Here is a 13,979-nt window from a genome sequence, read left to right on the forward strand (position 1 = left end):
TTCTTTTTTTTTTTTTTTTTTTTTTTTGGTCGTGTCGGGCTGTGTCGACCTTGTTCCATTGATTTCGATCGTCGAATAAACTCGGTAACGCGATTCGATCGAGTCCCGCGACATAGGACTTTCTGACTATTGAGTTTCCACGCGAACAGGTGTTGAACGAAGGAACGAACGAAACTAAAGCTAAAAATAAAGGAGTGAAATTGCGGAGGTGAACGAACCGGGCACTGCACGCCGACTGCGAGTGAACTTTGCGGCTCTGATGAAAGTTTGAACGAGAAAAAGGTCTAGGCACCTAGACCCTTTGCTTTTTATTAATTAGAAATTTATATATTTATTAAGAGTGTATTAATGCACTGAGAGTATACGATCGGACAAATAACCAAAGTAACATTCCTGTCCAATAGCGGAGCCAAAGCGAATGATAATTAATCTTACGAAAAATTTTATATATTGCCCATGGTCGTAATATAAAAAAACGTAATAAAGAAATATATATGTCACTAATGTAAGAAATATGGTCACTAATGTAAGAAATGAACACTGAACTTGTTTTCGTATATGCAAATTGTTTTATTGTTTACAGTTTACGATAATGATCGAATTATATCATTAAAAAGTTGCTCAGCCGTTTTTCGAGCATAGCTTCTGTACTCATTTCTTGTCACTGACACTTTGTAAAAAGTTTTCTTCGCTTTGCAACTACATGGTAATAGTAACTGTTAAAGATACATTGATTCGACAAACACCATTCTAGTTAAAATTTGCATACTAACGAGTATATCTCATGTTATTCCAACAATTGTATAATCTTTCTTCCTTTTTCTTTTTTTTTTTTTTCTTTTTTTAAGCGCATTCCACTATTTTGAGGCTTACAGTATGATTAACATCAAGGAAGGCCTCTTCGAATACGCGATTGCACGTAAAAATAAAAAAAGAGGAAACTTTTCGCGATAAAACGCGATGTTCACCGGATACGACTAACCTGTTTCACTGGCGCACGTGCACACGCGGCTTTCCTCCTGGGCTGCGGCATATTACGCTGCCGAGAGAATCGTGATATCTGATCTAATCCTGCGGAATAGCATTCCCGAAACGCTGTCGTTATCCGTTATTATTCCCTCTGTTTCTTTAAATAAGAACAATACGGCTGGTGAACCGTAAATGCAACGATTATGCGAAACTAGATCGCTCCGCGGCGATTCGCGCACTATAACTTGCACAATCTCGTCCGTTAGTCGTCGGCTCGTTGAACGCCTAACCTCTCGCACTATAATTCCCTAACTATGGTTCGTTCTCGGCCGAGTCTGATTTAATTTTTTCCCTCGCTGATTTGTTTCGATTGAACGTATGAAATAAGTCACGTCGGAAGTTGACTTCGCGTTAAGCAACGAAATTGAGAATTCGATCGGCTTCGAATGCAAACTCCCCGTTTGAAGAAACTTCAATCGGGGGATGGGTTCGGTTAATTTCTGATTATTTAACACGTGACTTGCCTAAGAAGCCAACATGAATCTGTTGTTACGTAATGAATATTATTTGCAACAGATAAGTTGGATATAACCGTGTTTAATGGATTTATCATCTTACTGGGGGTCACCGGAGATGTCCACGGCCCTGAAATGCGTTTCTTCGATTTTCACTTATTTTTTACGATATAGTAAAGTTAATTATAGTTGCGTCTTTTTACACGTGAGCCCATAGAGAAAACTGTGTCATGAAATGAAAAAATGGCGGGAAAAGCCAGTATCGAGCGATGATTTTATATAAGATGTGAAAAGAATTTAAAATAATTAGGTAGAACAAACGCAAAAAAGTCGTCACATATTATAAAGATTGTACTGATTTCTCTTTTCTTTATTTGCAATGTGTTTTAATACGATATATCATAATATGCGCGAATAATATTTACGCCTGTATATTATATGCATAAATAAAACTATTTTTATATGTTCTATGCTGCATTAATCTCTTCACTAATTATATTTTCTATACTGCATTAATTTCTTCACACCATAAATAAACCTATTTTACATGTTCTATACTGCATTAATCTCTTCACTAATTATATTTTCTATACTGCATTAATTTCTTCACACCATAAATAATTTTACATGTTCTATACTGCATTAATCTCTTCGCTAATTATATTTTCTATACTGCATTAATTTCTTCACACCATAAATAAACCTATTTTACATGTTCTATACTGCATTAATTTCTTCACCCCATTGCAGTAACGAAACTAATATTAAACTGATATTAAAAATTTACAAGTATTAACGTTCGCTCGTTTTTTATTTTTTTATTTTCACTGGTCACCCCCATGTCATTGAACATGTTAAATTGAAGTCATTCATTTCTTTACAGCCAGTTTATCGAAACATCACGCGCAAAGTTCGAACGTAGAACTTGGAATAGTTTTTGAACGACTACGAGGTCGATATCAATTCGGTGTTGATCGACAAAAATTTCTCGACCTCGTCGTCCTTTCGTCAGTCTCTGTTCTCCGTTTCACGCGTGTCTGTTGGCGCCACTGATTCGTTTCACAGCCCGCCGCTAAAGCGGAATTACGTTAGGCTGTGCGATTTGTTCTTTTAGTTTCCGCGAACTCGTTCGTTCTGTTTCGAATCGGCCGAAGGAACGAAACGGAGAAGTGTTTCGTTACGTGCGCGTAATTACGAATAACGAACCACCGAGAGTTATGCTAGTGCTATACGCGATGCACCTACATGCGATTTCTGACCCTGTTTCCCCCAGTTGATTGTTGGGATGTTTTACGACTGGCATCATGCCGCAGTTTATTGCACGGTGTCTCTTCTTCTTCTTCTTGATAAATGATAAATGGCGAATGATTTATTTTCGTATTTATTCGCTTACTGCACGGTACAGAAACAGGTTCAATTTGTTAGAAATTCGAGACGAGTCGTGTGTGGACAATCGACGACGAGTCGAGTTCATCTTCTCGAAGAAGAATTTCAGAGTTTGAAAATGGAGAATTAGAAGATCTCAATCTCAACTGACTGCTTCAAAAAGAAAACTCTATCAACCTTAGCGGCACCTTATTATTCTCTTCATCTACTAGTACGTCTTATCGTTACAATTTTTCTTTTTTTCTTTCTACTTACTCTTGTATCGTATTCTTTGAAACTAATTTTTACTCGACCTAATATCTCTATTTTCATTATTTTTATCTACTGCTGTAACTATCTTTGTCTATCTGTTGCTATAACTATATTTGTCTATCTTATTTACTTATAATTGTCTGTCACTATTTCACTGATCCTTTTTATCTCTGTCACTGTAATTGTTATATATATATTAATAACTTCTTCTTATTAATCTCTGTACTAAATACTACAACACTGTCTTTGATTTTCACTTTGGCGCTCGATCCTGTTACTTTTTCCTTCTTCTCTTTCCACCCGAGAAAGGACGTTCCCCTTATTATTCGAATAAATTTAACAAATTTTACAACGATCCCGAATTTGGGAACAAATGAGACCAATCGCTCTTACAAATTTATTACGAATTTAATCGCTTTTAATTTAGAGACAGATAAAATTCAACGCAGATATATCATAAATATAATTTCACAATATAATCTCCCGACTCGACAGTTCACCAGTTTCCATACGGAACGACGCAAAATCAGAAGATATAAATTCTACCTGCTTTATCTAACATCGATCAACATTACATGCTCATTAACCGAGCAGATAATTCCTCTCGAATAACCTCGCGGCCATCTTTCCTCCTCATCGAAAACATTTTATCATTACCCGGCGTGCAGCGGAATACTCCCCTCCCCCCTCGACGATATAATTCATACAATCAGGCATCGCTACCATCTTGCTGCGTCTTTCGATTTCCCACAAAAGGCCGGCGATTACCGGCTACGCGCGCGCGTGCGTGGCCCGTAATCGCGGCGATCAATTTCGCGTTCGCCAGAGGAAAGGCGGGTGGAGGGAAGAGGGGAAAGTACACGCGTAAGCGTTGTACGTTTATACACTTGCAAAACAGCGGCGGATGGCTGGCTGATCGGCCACCCGTCCGTTCTCCACGCACGATCGTCGTTGTTACCGCGATGATCTGCCTGGCTTATATCGAATCTCCTCGGCTCTGCCTGTTTCTAAATCTGCCTCTCGGCGGAGAGTCCACGAGAGTTCGCGGAACGTTCGTGGCGAACGCGATCGCCGATTCCGATAACCATCAGCCACGCGTACGTTTGTCGACCGTTCTCGCGAAATATCGTGTGACTTTCAATTGTCCAATTTAATTGTCTTTAATATAGATTTATTATTACGAGTAATTATTTGTCGTATAATATTGATTTTATGTGTAACATAGATATACATTTATTCAGATTTTTAATCTTATTCAATAGATTCCTACCAACGAATAAAATGAAAATGTAGACGGATTATTTTATAATATTTTTATTCATAGTATAGATCTATGTATATGTAAATCTGTAGTCGTGCAATGAAATGCATAAACATGTAATGACTATAATAACAATCCACGATATTATAAGGTATATCAGTATATCGGAACTCATTTGAGAAAAAAATTGGCACGCGGAGTACAAACGTTTGTGCACCCTTGAAATTGATGATGAGATCATAATATGGATGATAAAATAGACAATAACATGAATGTTACAAGATGATAATATGAATGATAAAATAGATAATAATATAGGTATAAATAAATATTTAATAATATTATAAATAAATATTTGTACGTTAATAAATATAGACAAATAGAAACGAAAGCTTTCTCCTTTCAAGACTTTCTCCAAAATCTTTGCGATTCTCTGCAAAAACGAGCGAATCTCTAAACTACGTTTCCTTCTTAATTTCTTGCCAATACTCCGCAAGCTCCTGAAATGTTGACATTTAAATTTGAAACACCCTGTATGAATTCTAACAGACTACAGTTAGAAGTCAATTTCGTAAGAAAACACAGAAAACGATGCAGTCGTAGCCAAAGTTGGCGCTAAAATTCCAATCAAGACAATTTCTATATTCCAGCATCGAGCGTCCCCCTAAATTAAATATCCTTCTATCAACTGCTCCCTAATTCTCCGTGCAATTAACAACAGGAATCAAAGTGGCAGATCAGCGTGGCAGGACCTCGACAATACGCGTGATGGTTAGTGAATAAGCGAACGACGATCAATTGAAACACGAGCTTCTTTCTCGTTTCTAAGCTGTGTTTACGCGATGGATCGTCTATGAGAAAGCGTGTAATAATCTCGTACGGGCAAATACGTATCCGCGGGATTGCGTAAAACGTTGCATGGCTGTGCGTGTTACAGTCGCCGAGCCGGCTAAGCCGATTTCGCCTAGTTCTCTGTCGGGAATTCGACGCGTCGAACACGCGCTAGATCGAATGATAGCAGCAAGCTAAGCACTTTCGGGCTTCCGCGGTTCAACCGGGATATATCCGCGGTATCGTCGGAAATGAATTTCGATCTGGATTGATGCCGCTGACAGTTCTACGGCTGCCGAGTGACAAATTGATGGAACCTCCCCCGACGCTTGAATCTTGACTGGATAAGGAACCAGAAAGAATACAGACTCGTGGAATCTGTCCTATCTGTCAGTCGACTCTACGAATTCGCGAATTCTCTCGCACGGATTTCATCTCATTCGAATTATGCTTGTTAATTACGTACCAATGTGAAAAACGAAGTAGAAACACGCGCAATTCTTGACGAGATGAAATTTCTCGCGAAATGCACCTCGCGAATATGAAATTTCGCGGTTGCATTTGTATACCATTTTATTTTTATTATTAACATTACGAAACTCCGCGCTGAAGATTCTTTATTCTTTTGCGTAACTCGATATCAGTAACGCGATATTACGCGTGAAACTTTAAATGAAGCACGTTAATTATTTCGGCCTTCGAAATGATACTGGCGCGCGGAACAACTGATTTTTCTTTTTTCATTTTTTTTCTTTTTCTTTTTGCAACGTTACAGCGTTGAAAAATCACCAGGATATAATTAATCGCGAAGTTAATGAAAAATAGTGTTCCCGCACAAGATCTCTATATTCTCAGAGTCGAGGGGGAGCAAAAAGAACGGAATATTTAATTTCTTCGCGGATCCCTCGCGAAGGAAATGTAGGTCACCTATGACTAGCCTGGTGGATATAAAAATTCGAGGAACTACGCGCGGATATAAATTCAAAAGGCTTCTTTCTAAAACGCGATCTCGAGGACGGCAGGCGTGTTTCTCGTTTCTCAACATCTTCATCCTTTCAATCTCGTCTCGTGATTTCTCATAAATAAGGATCGCGTACCACCGAAGCATCCACTTCACGCATCGAGTTACTCGCCTAGCAAAAAGCTGAATCTCTCTCTCTCTCTCTCTTCATCTAACTTCGGGTTCCAGCCAACCCGACAACTTCTCGGAATCGTCGTTACTTACGCTCATCCGTCGACTCACGCGATACCAGCGAACGTACTAGGAACTTTGTGAAACACCAAGTGCCATTTATTTCCGAGCTATTTGGTCGACCGAAACGCAGTTCGTCCAACCAAGAAGAAACACGAGATCAGAGTTGGACATTGATCGATCAAAATCTTTGGTTTACGACCAAAATCGCTCGATTTGGTTTACGACTAATAAAATTCACCGCGGAAGAATCGGCGATTGATTAAATCGGTAAATAAATTTAATCGTCGATTCTGACGAAAGGAAATTAATCGTCGAAAAATCGACGGTTCGTTTAATCGATTGGTAATGTTAATCGTCGAATTATCAATTGTTAATCGAATTTGATTATAATTTTGTTTAAATTTTATTATAATCGAAAGAATATGGTTATGTTCGTATAATTTGAGAAGTGTTTCTCCGTATGAATAGAATAGAAGTTGACTCATATTTTGTTAGGGCAGACCTTGCGAGAAAATCTTTTAAACAAACCGAAAATGTGTGTTTTTCACTCGATCTATTTGACTCGGACAATCCAAATGAGACGTTATTTCTTTCTTTTTGTGAATCTATGATTATTTTTTAATTTTCTGCTTGTTACTTTATAAATTTATATATACCTACTTTTACAAATATATATTACATATTTTTTTAGATTTCGATTATATTTAAAACTCATTCAAAAAAAAAAAAAAAAATAATTAAAAAATGAGCCATTACTCCCCCGATCTATCCCAATATTTTCCATCAAGAGAGAAATAAGCTAAGAATTAAAAAGAGAATTAACTCGTTAAAATTTCATTTCACGAATTACAATATCTCGCCCAAATTCCATTTCTCTGATTTTTAAAAATACAAAGTTGCACAAAAACTCACAGCTCATCACAGCATGATGCTTCGATGATTATATTACCATTGACCACGCGGATATCATTGTTCGCTAACAATGATACTCGACCAGACATCTTTTACTAAGCGGCGTTCATTACGAACGTCGAAAACTTCCGTTTTTTCGTTTCGTTTCGCAGTTTCTTTCGATCGCCCAGTTCATTCTCGTCGCCGTTATCGAGCACGAGAATAAAGAAAGAGGAAACGAAAGAAAGAAGGACGAGTCCCTTAGTAATTTCTCGATGGACGATCCAAGAACCGTGGAAAGTTTCCCGCGGCTCGGCAAGACTGATGAATACGAATCAGCGGACGGTCGACTTTTTAATTACAAGCCGTCTTCTACCGGTGTAAGCAATTTTCCGCGCCGCCTCCCATCGATCTTCGAGACGACTGCGGATAAATGACCGCTTACGAAACTTCTCTTCGAGGAAAGGGTCGATGATGCCGACGTTTCGAGGTGAACGTACACTGGTTGAATGGATGACGCGTAATTCCGATTGCGTAAGAACTTTCGTTCCGCGTCCGCCTGTTCTGCGATTAATTACTGCGAGCCCTGCGTTGAAAATTGGGCCGAGCCAGAAGAAACAACGATCCAAGATTTGTTCCATCGAATCCTCTCTGCCAAGTTTCACGATGGTTTTGTGTCATTAACAGCCAAGAGATTTATACTTTCGTTCATTTTTATTCCGTCAAACGACGTCGGCATGCTCCATAAGCAATAGTAAGAAACGAATATTGTATATACATAGAGATCCGTGAATACTCTTGAAGAATAAGTAAATATTATTCACAAAATATATTTATGTTAAACTACAGACAATATATTAGCAATTATATTATTTATATATTCGTCGAAGCACACTGAAGAAACACGTGGAGCGTCCGTCCATGTTAAACATACGTTATTCATTTGTTAAAACAAAAGATCATCGATCACGACATTCACAAACGCTTATTCCGCTGTATATTAATAGATGGCTCACATCATTATACAAATGAATTTCTCAACATCTCTATTAAAAAGTTGTGACAAAAATTCCAAAACTATAAATTTATTCAATTAATTGATATTTAACGGTACAGTGATCGCCACAATTAGATATTTTGATGTTATCATTGTAACTTTATCATTGTAATAACGCAATTACGTCTCTAATTAACAACCTCTTCTCATTTTTAGTCCTTTGGCACACGACATTTCTTCTGTAATATTCAGACGAGAATTTACCAGTGATTGTAGAAGTGGGTAACCTAGAACAGAGGTGGCTAACTGGCGGCCCTTGCCCCCACTTTCCTCATTGCTGGCGCTATCCCCTCCACTGCACGGATCTCTCCACTATCAGCTGAGTGTCACAACATATGTATACATACAAATTGTTTTCTTTATTAGAGCTGTTAAAGTCAAAACAAGATAAACACAAATAATTTTCATGGCCCGTTGCGGAAACTAATTTTCATGGTGGAGGAGCCGAGGTAGAAGAAGTTTGCCACTTCTGATTCAGGATATAAGCGTTTAAAAAGGCGGTACAAAGCACGTAGAAAAATATTTTTTTACATCCTTATACATGCATTAACCTGCGAAGACGTTATTGCTGATTTTAGCTTAGGAAACGCATGGTGTCGTTGTATGTCAATCAATGTATTAATCGCAGAACATGCTGTTTCAACCGTTCAGCGGGATGAAAACGAAACACCCTGTATGTTAGATTTTACATACCTGAAATAAAATTGTAGCGTTAAAAAGATCGCGTTATCAAACCGTCCAAGAATTCAAACAAATTTAATATCGCCGAAACCCTACTTCCCTGCCTCCTCGCAGTTCCTCTCTATTAATAACCCGTCAATCATTATCCATTAGCAGTTTCCTCTCTTCTTTCGCCTTCGACGTTCTCTCGGAAAGTGACTGGCGTCGCCAGTGGCAGAAGCGTGGCAGTCATTGTTTTCGCCTTACGTGATAACGTATGCAAATTCGGCCGATCGAGCCGCGCGCGATTCATTATTCATCGTTCCTGACGGAACAGTCGCGTCAGCCCGCGAAATTACGAAACGATGAAAAGTCAGAAACTCGTTATCGAAAGGAAAGAAGGAAAAAAAAAGGGAGGAAAAAGAAAAAGAAGGAGGTAAACGATCGTGGGAGGTTACCTACGTTATGCGATCAGAGGAGACAATGTGCGCGCGAGAGCGGAGACGGTGTTGCAAGGGCGAGAGGATATTGCGCGTAAATAGGCACGCGTAGACACGAGCGGGAATCGATTTTAATGCGGGACAATTTGCGATACAAATTCGATTGGGCCCTCGGTGAATAATCTTGGCAGGCCGGCCGGCCGATTAAATCAGACTTTCAAATGAGCCCGGAGGGGTGAAATTGGACTTTTAATTTGAAACGGCGCCGGCATCGTGGCCAAGTAGCCCCGGTTATTACTGTCTTCATTAAATCGAATCTTTCTTCTAATCGTCAATTTACCGTTAAGCGATATGGAAATATCGGATCCCGGCCAAGAATAAATCTTGTTTATTGGAATATTATGGAGAGTCCCCGTGCTCGAGGCGTTAAAATTGCCGCGCCCGGGTCCAGCAATCAGTGATTTCCCGGCGCTGGCTCTTCGTTTTCGCTGTTTACGCCCTCGTAATCAGCGAGAACACGTAACGGGTCACGCTCAGCCAGTGCAACGATAGAATTGTCGAAGGTAGGCGAACGGAAGCAAATGTTACGATGTTCGGCCGACGGAAGCAAATTGAAAAAAACAGAGTTCGAACGCCACGGTGTGCATGCCCCTTTAAACAGCTTTCATCTTTTTAACTCGTCGCAAGAACTGACAGGGGTCAATCTGTGCGACAGAATGCCATTGTTAACTAGATTGAGGATGAAACTACCACCCATTACGTTGTAATCGCAGTTGCCGTTCAAGTTGTACGTTTATTGGCGTTTATTTTTTTTTTTCTTTTTTTTCTCGCTAAATTAAAATCAACCGAGAGTTTCTAACATCCATCTGACTAATTCCAACGGTCAAATACCTTTTCTATGGCAAAATTTCGGTACACAAATTAAATTCACATTTTCCGATTGAAATTATATGTATTAAAAAAAAAAAGCTTTTACTCTTACGGTCGTCGCCATTAAAATCCTCCTTCGCGGATAAGGCAAAATAATGATCTCGTTACGACGAGAGAGACCGTCCATTTCGATTCTCTGACGAGATATCGACTCTTTTCTCGACTGACCATGTGGAACTTACCGGTGGTGGAGTTGATGAGAAAATAACCTTCCGGATTGCCGCTGGTGATGGAAAAGGTGAATTGTTGGGGCGAGACGTCGCGATCGAACGCCCGGATCTGAAGAACGCTCACGCCTGCTGGAGAGTTCTCCAACACCGACGGGTAGTAGACTGGAACCTCGGTCAACGGGGTGTTGTCGTTCATGTCCAGCACCTCCACGTACACCTGCACGGAAACCGGCTGTGAATTATTTACGAGACACCGTGGATCCCGTCCCATACGTGCTTGCGAAAAAATGGAAAAAATATTGCCACATTGCCATTGAAATCGGACCGAGAAAGGATATTTTAGAAGAACTCGAGTACGGCAGAAGTTTCACCACGTGTGAATTTCATTTTTTTAGCAGTATTTTAATGTTCCACGATGTATTTATAATTATTGCAAATATGTAGTATCTGTTTTTCTGTTTTTCGTTTAATATCGGATTGGTGATAGAAGACTAAATTTATAACAATTATTCGACATCGTGGATCGTGCTTGTGAAAAAAATGGATTGAAAAAGCTGTATTGTCGTAAAATCGAGAAATAACGTTTGTATCGTCGAGCACTTTGAGCAAAATTTGTGAATTTTGTTTAATGATGTTATTAATAATAACGCACAATGTATCTGTAACCATGACAAATAGCATCTCCTTTATTTTTCATTTAATGCTGGACGGTTGATGAAACATTAAATTGCAATTGCCCGACTTCATTGACTTTTACAATAAAATATGTTTAAATTTCATTCAAAAATAATAATGGTTGTTGAGCTTTAATCGATATAAAATGGTCGACTGAAATGAATGATTGATGTTAGATAGATTTGAAGTAATTTATTTCCCCTGTCGGTTATTATTGAACGCGTAAGTTATAAAATAGAACCGCGCGAACTTCCATTTTATTCGACGATGAATTTAATCGAGGAAATTGATTTTAATGCGAAACGAAGCGAAAACGGCGAGAGTTATTTATGGTTGAAATTATAGAAATTAGCGGGGTCACATCCTGTATTAATCGTCCACAGCTGCTAGGTGAACATTTTTCGAACAATTCGATAATAATCTTGTTTCGCAAGTTCTCATTTCCTTGTCTTGATTACTTTCTGCAGCATCGGCTGCCAATGCACGTGATATAAAAGTTTACGATACCGTTTACGATATTTACCGCAGTACGCACGATGAGATTTTTACTGCTCGTATTAAATCACCAACGCAATTTCTATTAATCTGTATATGTAATTACGAGAGTATCGTAAATTAAATTCTATTTTCCGTTGCTCAGCGGAAAAGTTGTTGTTTTTTTTTTTTTCTCAATACCGTAACATACGTTGCGAAGTCATGCTAGGAGATAAGCGGTACGAAAAATTTGTACTGGTCGATGGAGAAAATTGCTCTTTTTACTAGTCATCGCGTTGCACGCTGTTGAGAGCTTACGCGAGTAGAAAGTATGAAATAAATAGCTGCTTGTGATACTTTACCGATACAATGACAAGACTTTGAAGAGATCGTCTGTTTAGCGTACAGTGTAACAAGTGACAAAGTGCAGATAAATTCCTCGATAAAGTGCAGATCCTCGACCATATAATCTTTGATACGATACTTTCAAAAAGTCTAATTCTAAGTATATTTTACTTTTTTTTTTCCGTATAGTCTTAAATTTTAATCAAGTTTTAATGGAATTACATCGTCCGTATTAAATTCGAACAAAATTCATAAATACCGAAAAGTTTTACTGTATATGTTTGATACTTTTAAAAAATATCTAAATAAATCTTACTATCTTTTTCCTCGATGGTACGATCTTTAATCTTAATCAAATTTTAATGAAGTCACATCGTTCGTATTAAATTCGAACAAAATTCACAAATACTCAGAAATTTTACTGTATACGTTTGAAACGATACTTTCAAAAAATATCTAAGTATATCTTATTATCTTTTTCCTCGATCGTACAGTCTTTAATCTTAATCAAATTTTAATGAAGTCACATCATTCGTATTAAATTCATAAATACTCAGAAATTTTACTGTATACGTTTGAAACGATACTTTCAAAAAATATCTAAGTATATCTTATTATCTTTTTCCTCGATCGTACAATTTTAATCAAGTTTCAATGGAGTTACATCGTTCGTATTAAATTCATAAATACTCAGAAATTTTACTGTATACGTTTGAAACGATACCTTCAAAAAATATCTAAGTACATCTTACTATCTTTTTCCTCGATTGTACAATTTTAATCAAGTTTCAATGGAGTTACATCGTCCGTATTAAATTGGAACCAAATTCATAAATAGCCAAAATTTTGCCGTACACGTTTGATACAATACCTTGAGAAAAATCTAATTGTAAGTCTATTTCTTTCAAATATATAGCGTTACGATATCCCAGGAAACATTTTCAAAAATTTGCTACATTCTTCCCCTTTCTTCCCCTTTAGGGAGGCTTGAAACATTGACGTGTAACTTGGAAAGTGTATATTCGCTGTAATTGCAAACCCCGCATGTTTGTACTTTCGTCGTTCCGTTGATAATGCAAAGTTTCGTCGGGCGAAAATATTTCCCAGGACGGCGTGATATATTAAAAGCACGCGTGATGTACGCGTCCTCTTTCGAGTCGGACGAACCTGTAAACTCGAGCTCAGAGGAACCACGCCGTGATCCTGCGCGTACACCGTCAGCCAGTATCCTCTCTTCGACTCCACGTCTAGCACCGCCTTGGTCTTGATGTTACCTGAAACAGCGCGTTTTAATTAGAAGCGCGAATGAAAAAGCAACGGAACGAAAGAAATTATCAACATTAAAAGAGGAGGTGTGGCCCAGCCAATCGCGCGAAATTGTCACGAGAGGGGAATTATCGCGAGAAGGCATCTGCGTTTCTTTGATATCATCGCGAGAGGACGCGAACTGAATAGAAACAACACGCGGGTTTCGTACCGCGCGCGGGAAATAGAAAAGAAGGGCAGGGAAGGGAGAAGGGGAAGACAGGGTGGACAAGATAAGGAAAGAGATCAGCGAGGAAAGGACCGATATGAAATGACGCGCACGTAGATGGCGACTTGCCAAGCTTGCGCTTAGCGCAAAAATTGGACTGCATTCCTTGTGTTAACACGTCGTAGCCACGCTGTTTCGCGTGTCTTCGGTCGTTTTTTGCGAGATTCCAGAACATACGGTGGTCGGTTTTTGCACCGTGGTACACACTGTCGATGAACGCCTCTGCTTGGTTTATTACGGTATTAATGTAAAAGATAACGTCTCGATACCTCGCGCGGCCAGGTGGACCAGTAAAAGAGCAACAAACGTCGATGAAGCAAGAGCAGAAAGAAAGAGAGAGAGAGAGAGAGAGAGAGAGAGAGAGAGAGAGAGAGAGAGAGGGACCTCGATTAAT

General features: G+C 38.8%; 1 protein-coding gene across 4 annotated transcripts in view; it reads right to left on the reverse strand.

Moving 5' to 3' along the window:
• The window catches only part of LOC122528957 (fat-like cadherin-related tumor suppressor homolog), a 73,976-nt gene extending 60,654 nt beyond the window's left edge, over positions 1–13,322 (reverse strand). For all 4 annotated transcript variants that reach the window (XM_043654632.1, XM_043654631.1, XM_043654633.1 and 1 more), the window contains exons 1-2: positions 13,219–13,322; positions 10,570–10,774 (exon numbers count right to left, since the gene is read on the reverse strand). In XM_043654632.1, the coding sequence (XP_043510567.1) occupies positions 10,570–10,753 (184 nt within the window). In that variant the 5' untranslated portion in view covers positions 10,754–10,774; positions 13,219–13,322. The remainder of the gene's footprint in view (positions 1–10,569; positions 10,775–13,218) is intronic.
• Positions 13,323–13,979: the final 657 nt, after the last annotated feature.

This window comes from Frieseomelitta varia, unplaced genomic scaffold (assembly GCF_011392965.1).
Source record: "Frieseomelitta varia isolate USP_RPSP 00005682 unplaced genomic scaffold, Fvar_1.2 scaffold_273, whole genome shotgun sequence".
NCBI lineage: Eukaryota > Metazoa > Arthropoda > Insecta > Hymenoptera > Apidae > Frieseomelitta > Frieseomelitta varia.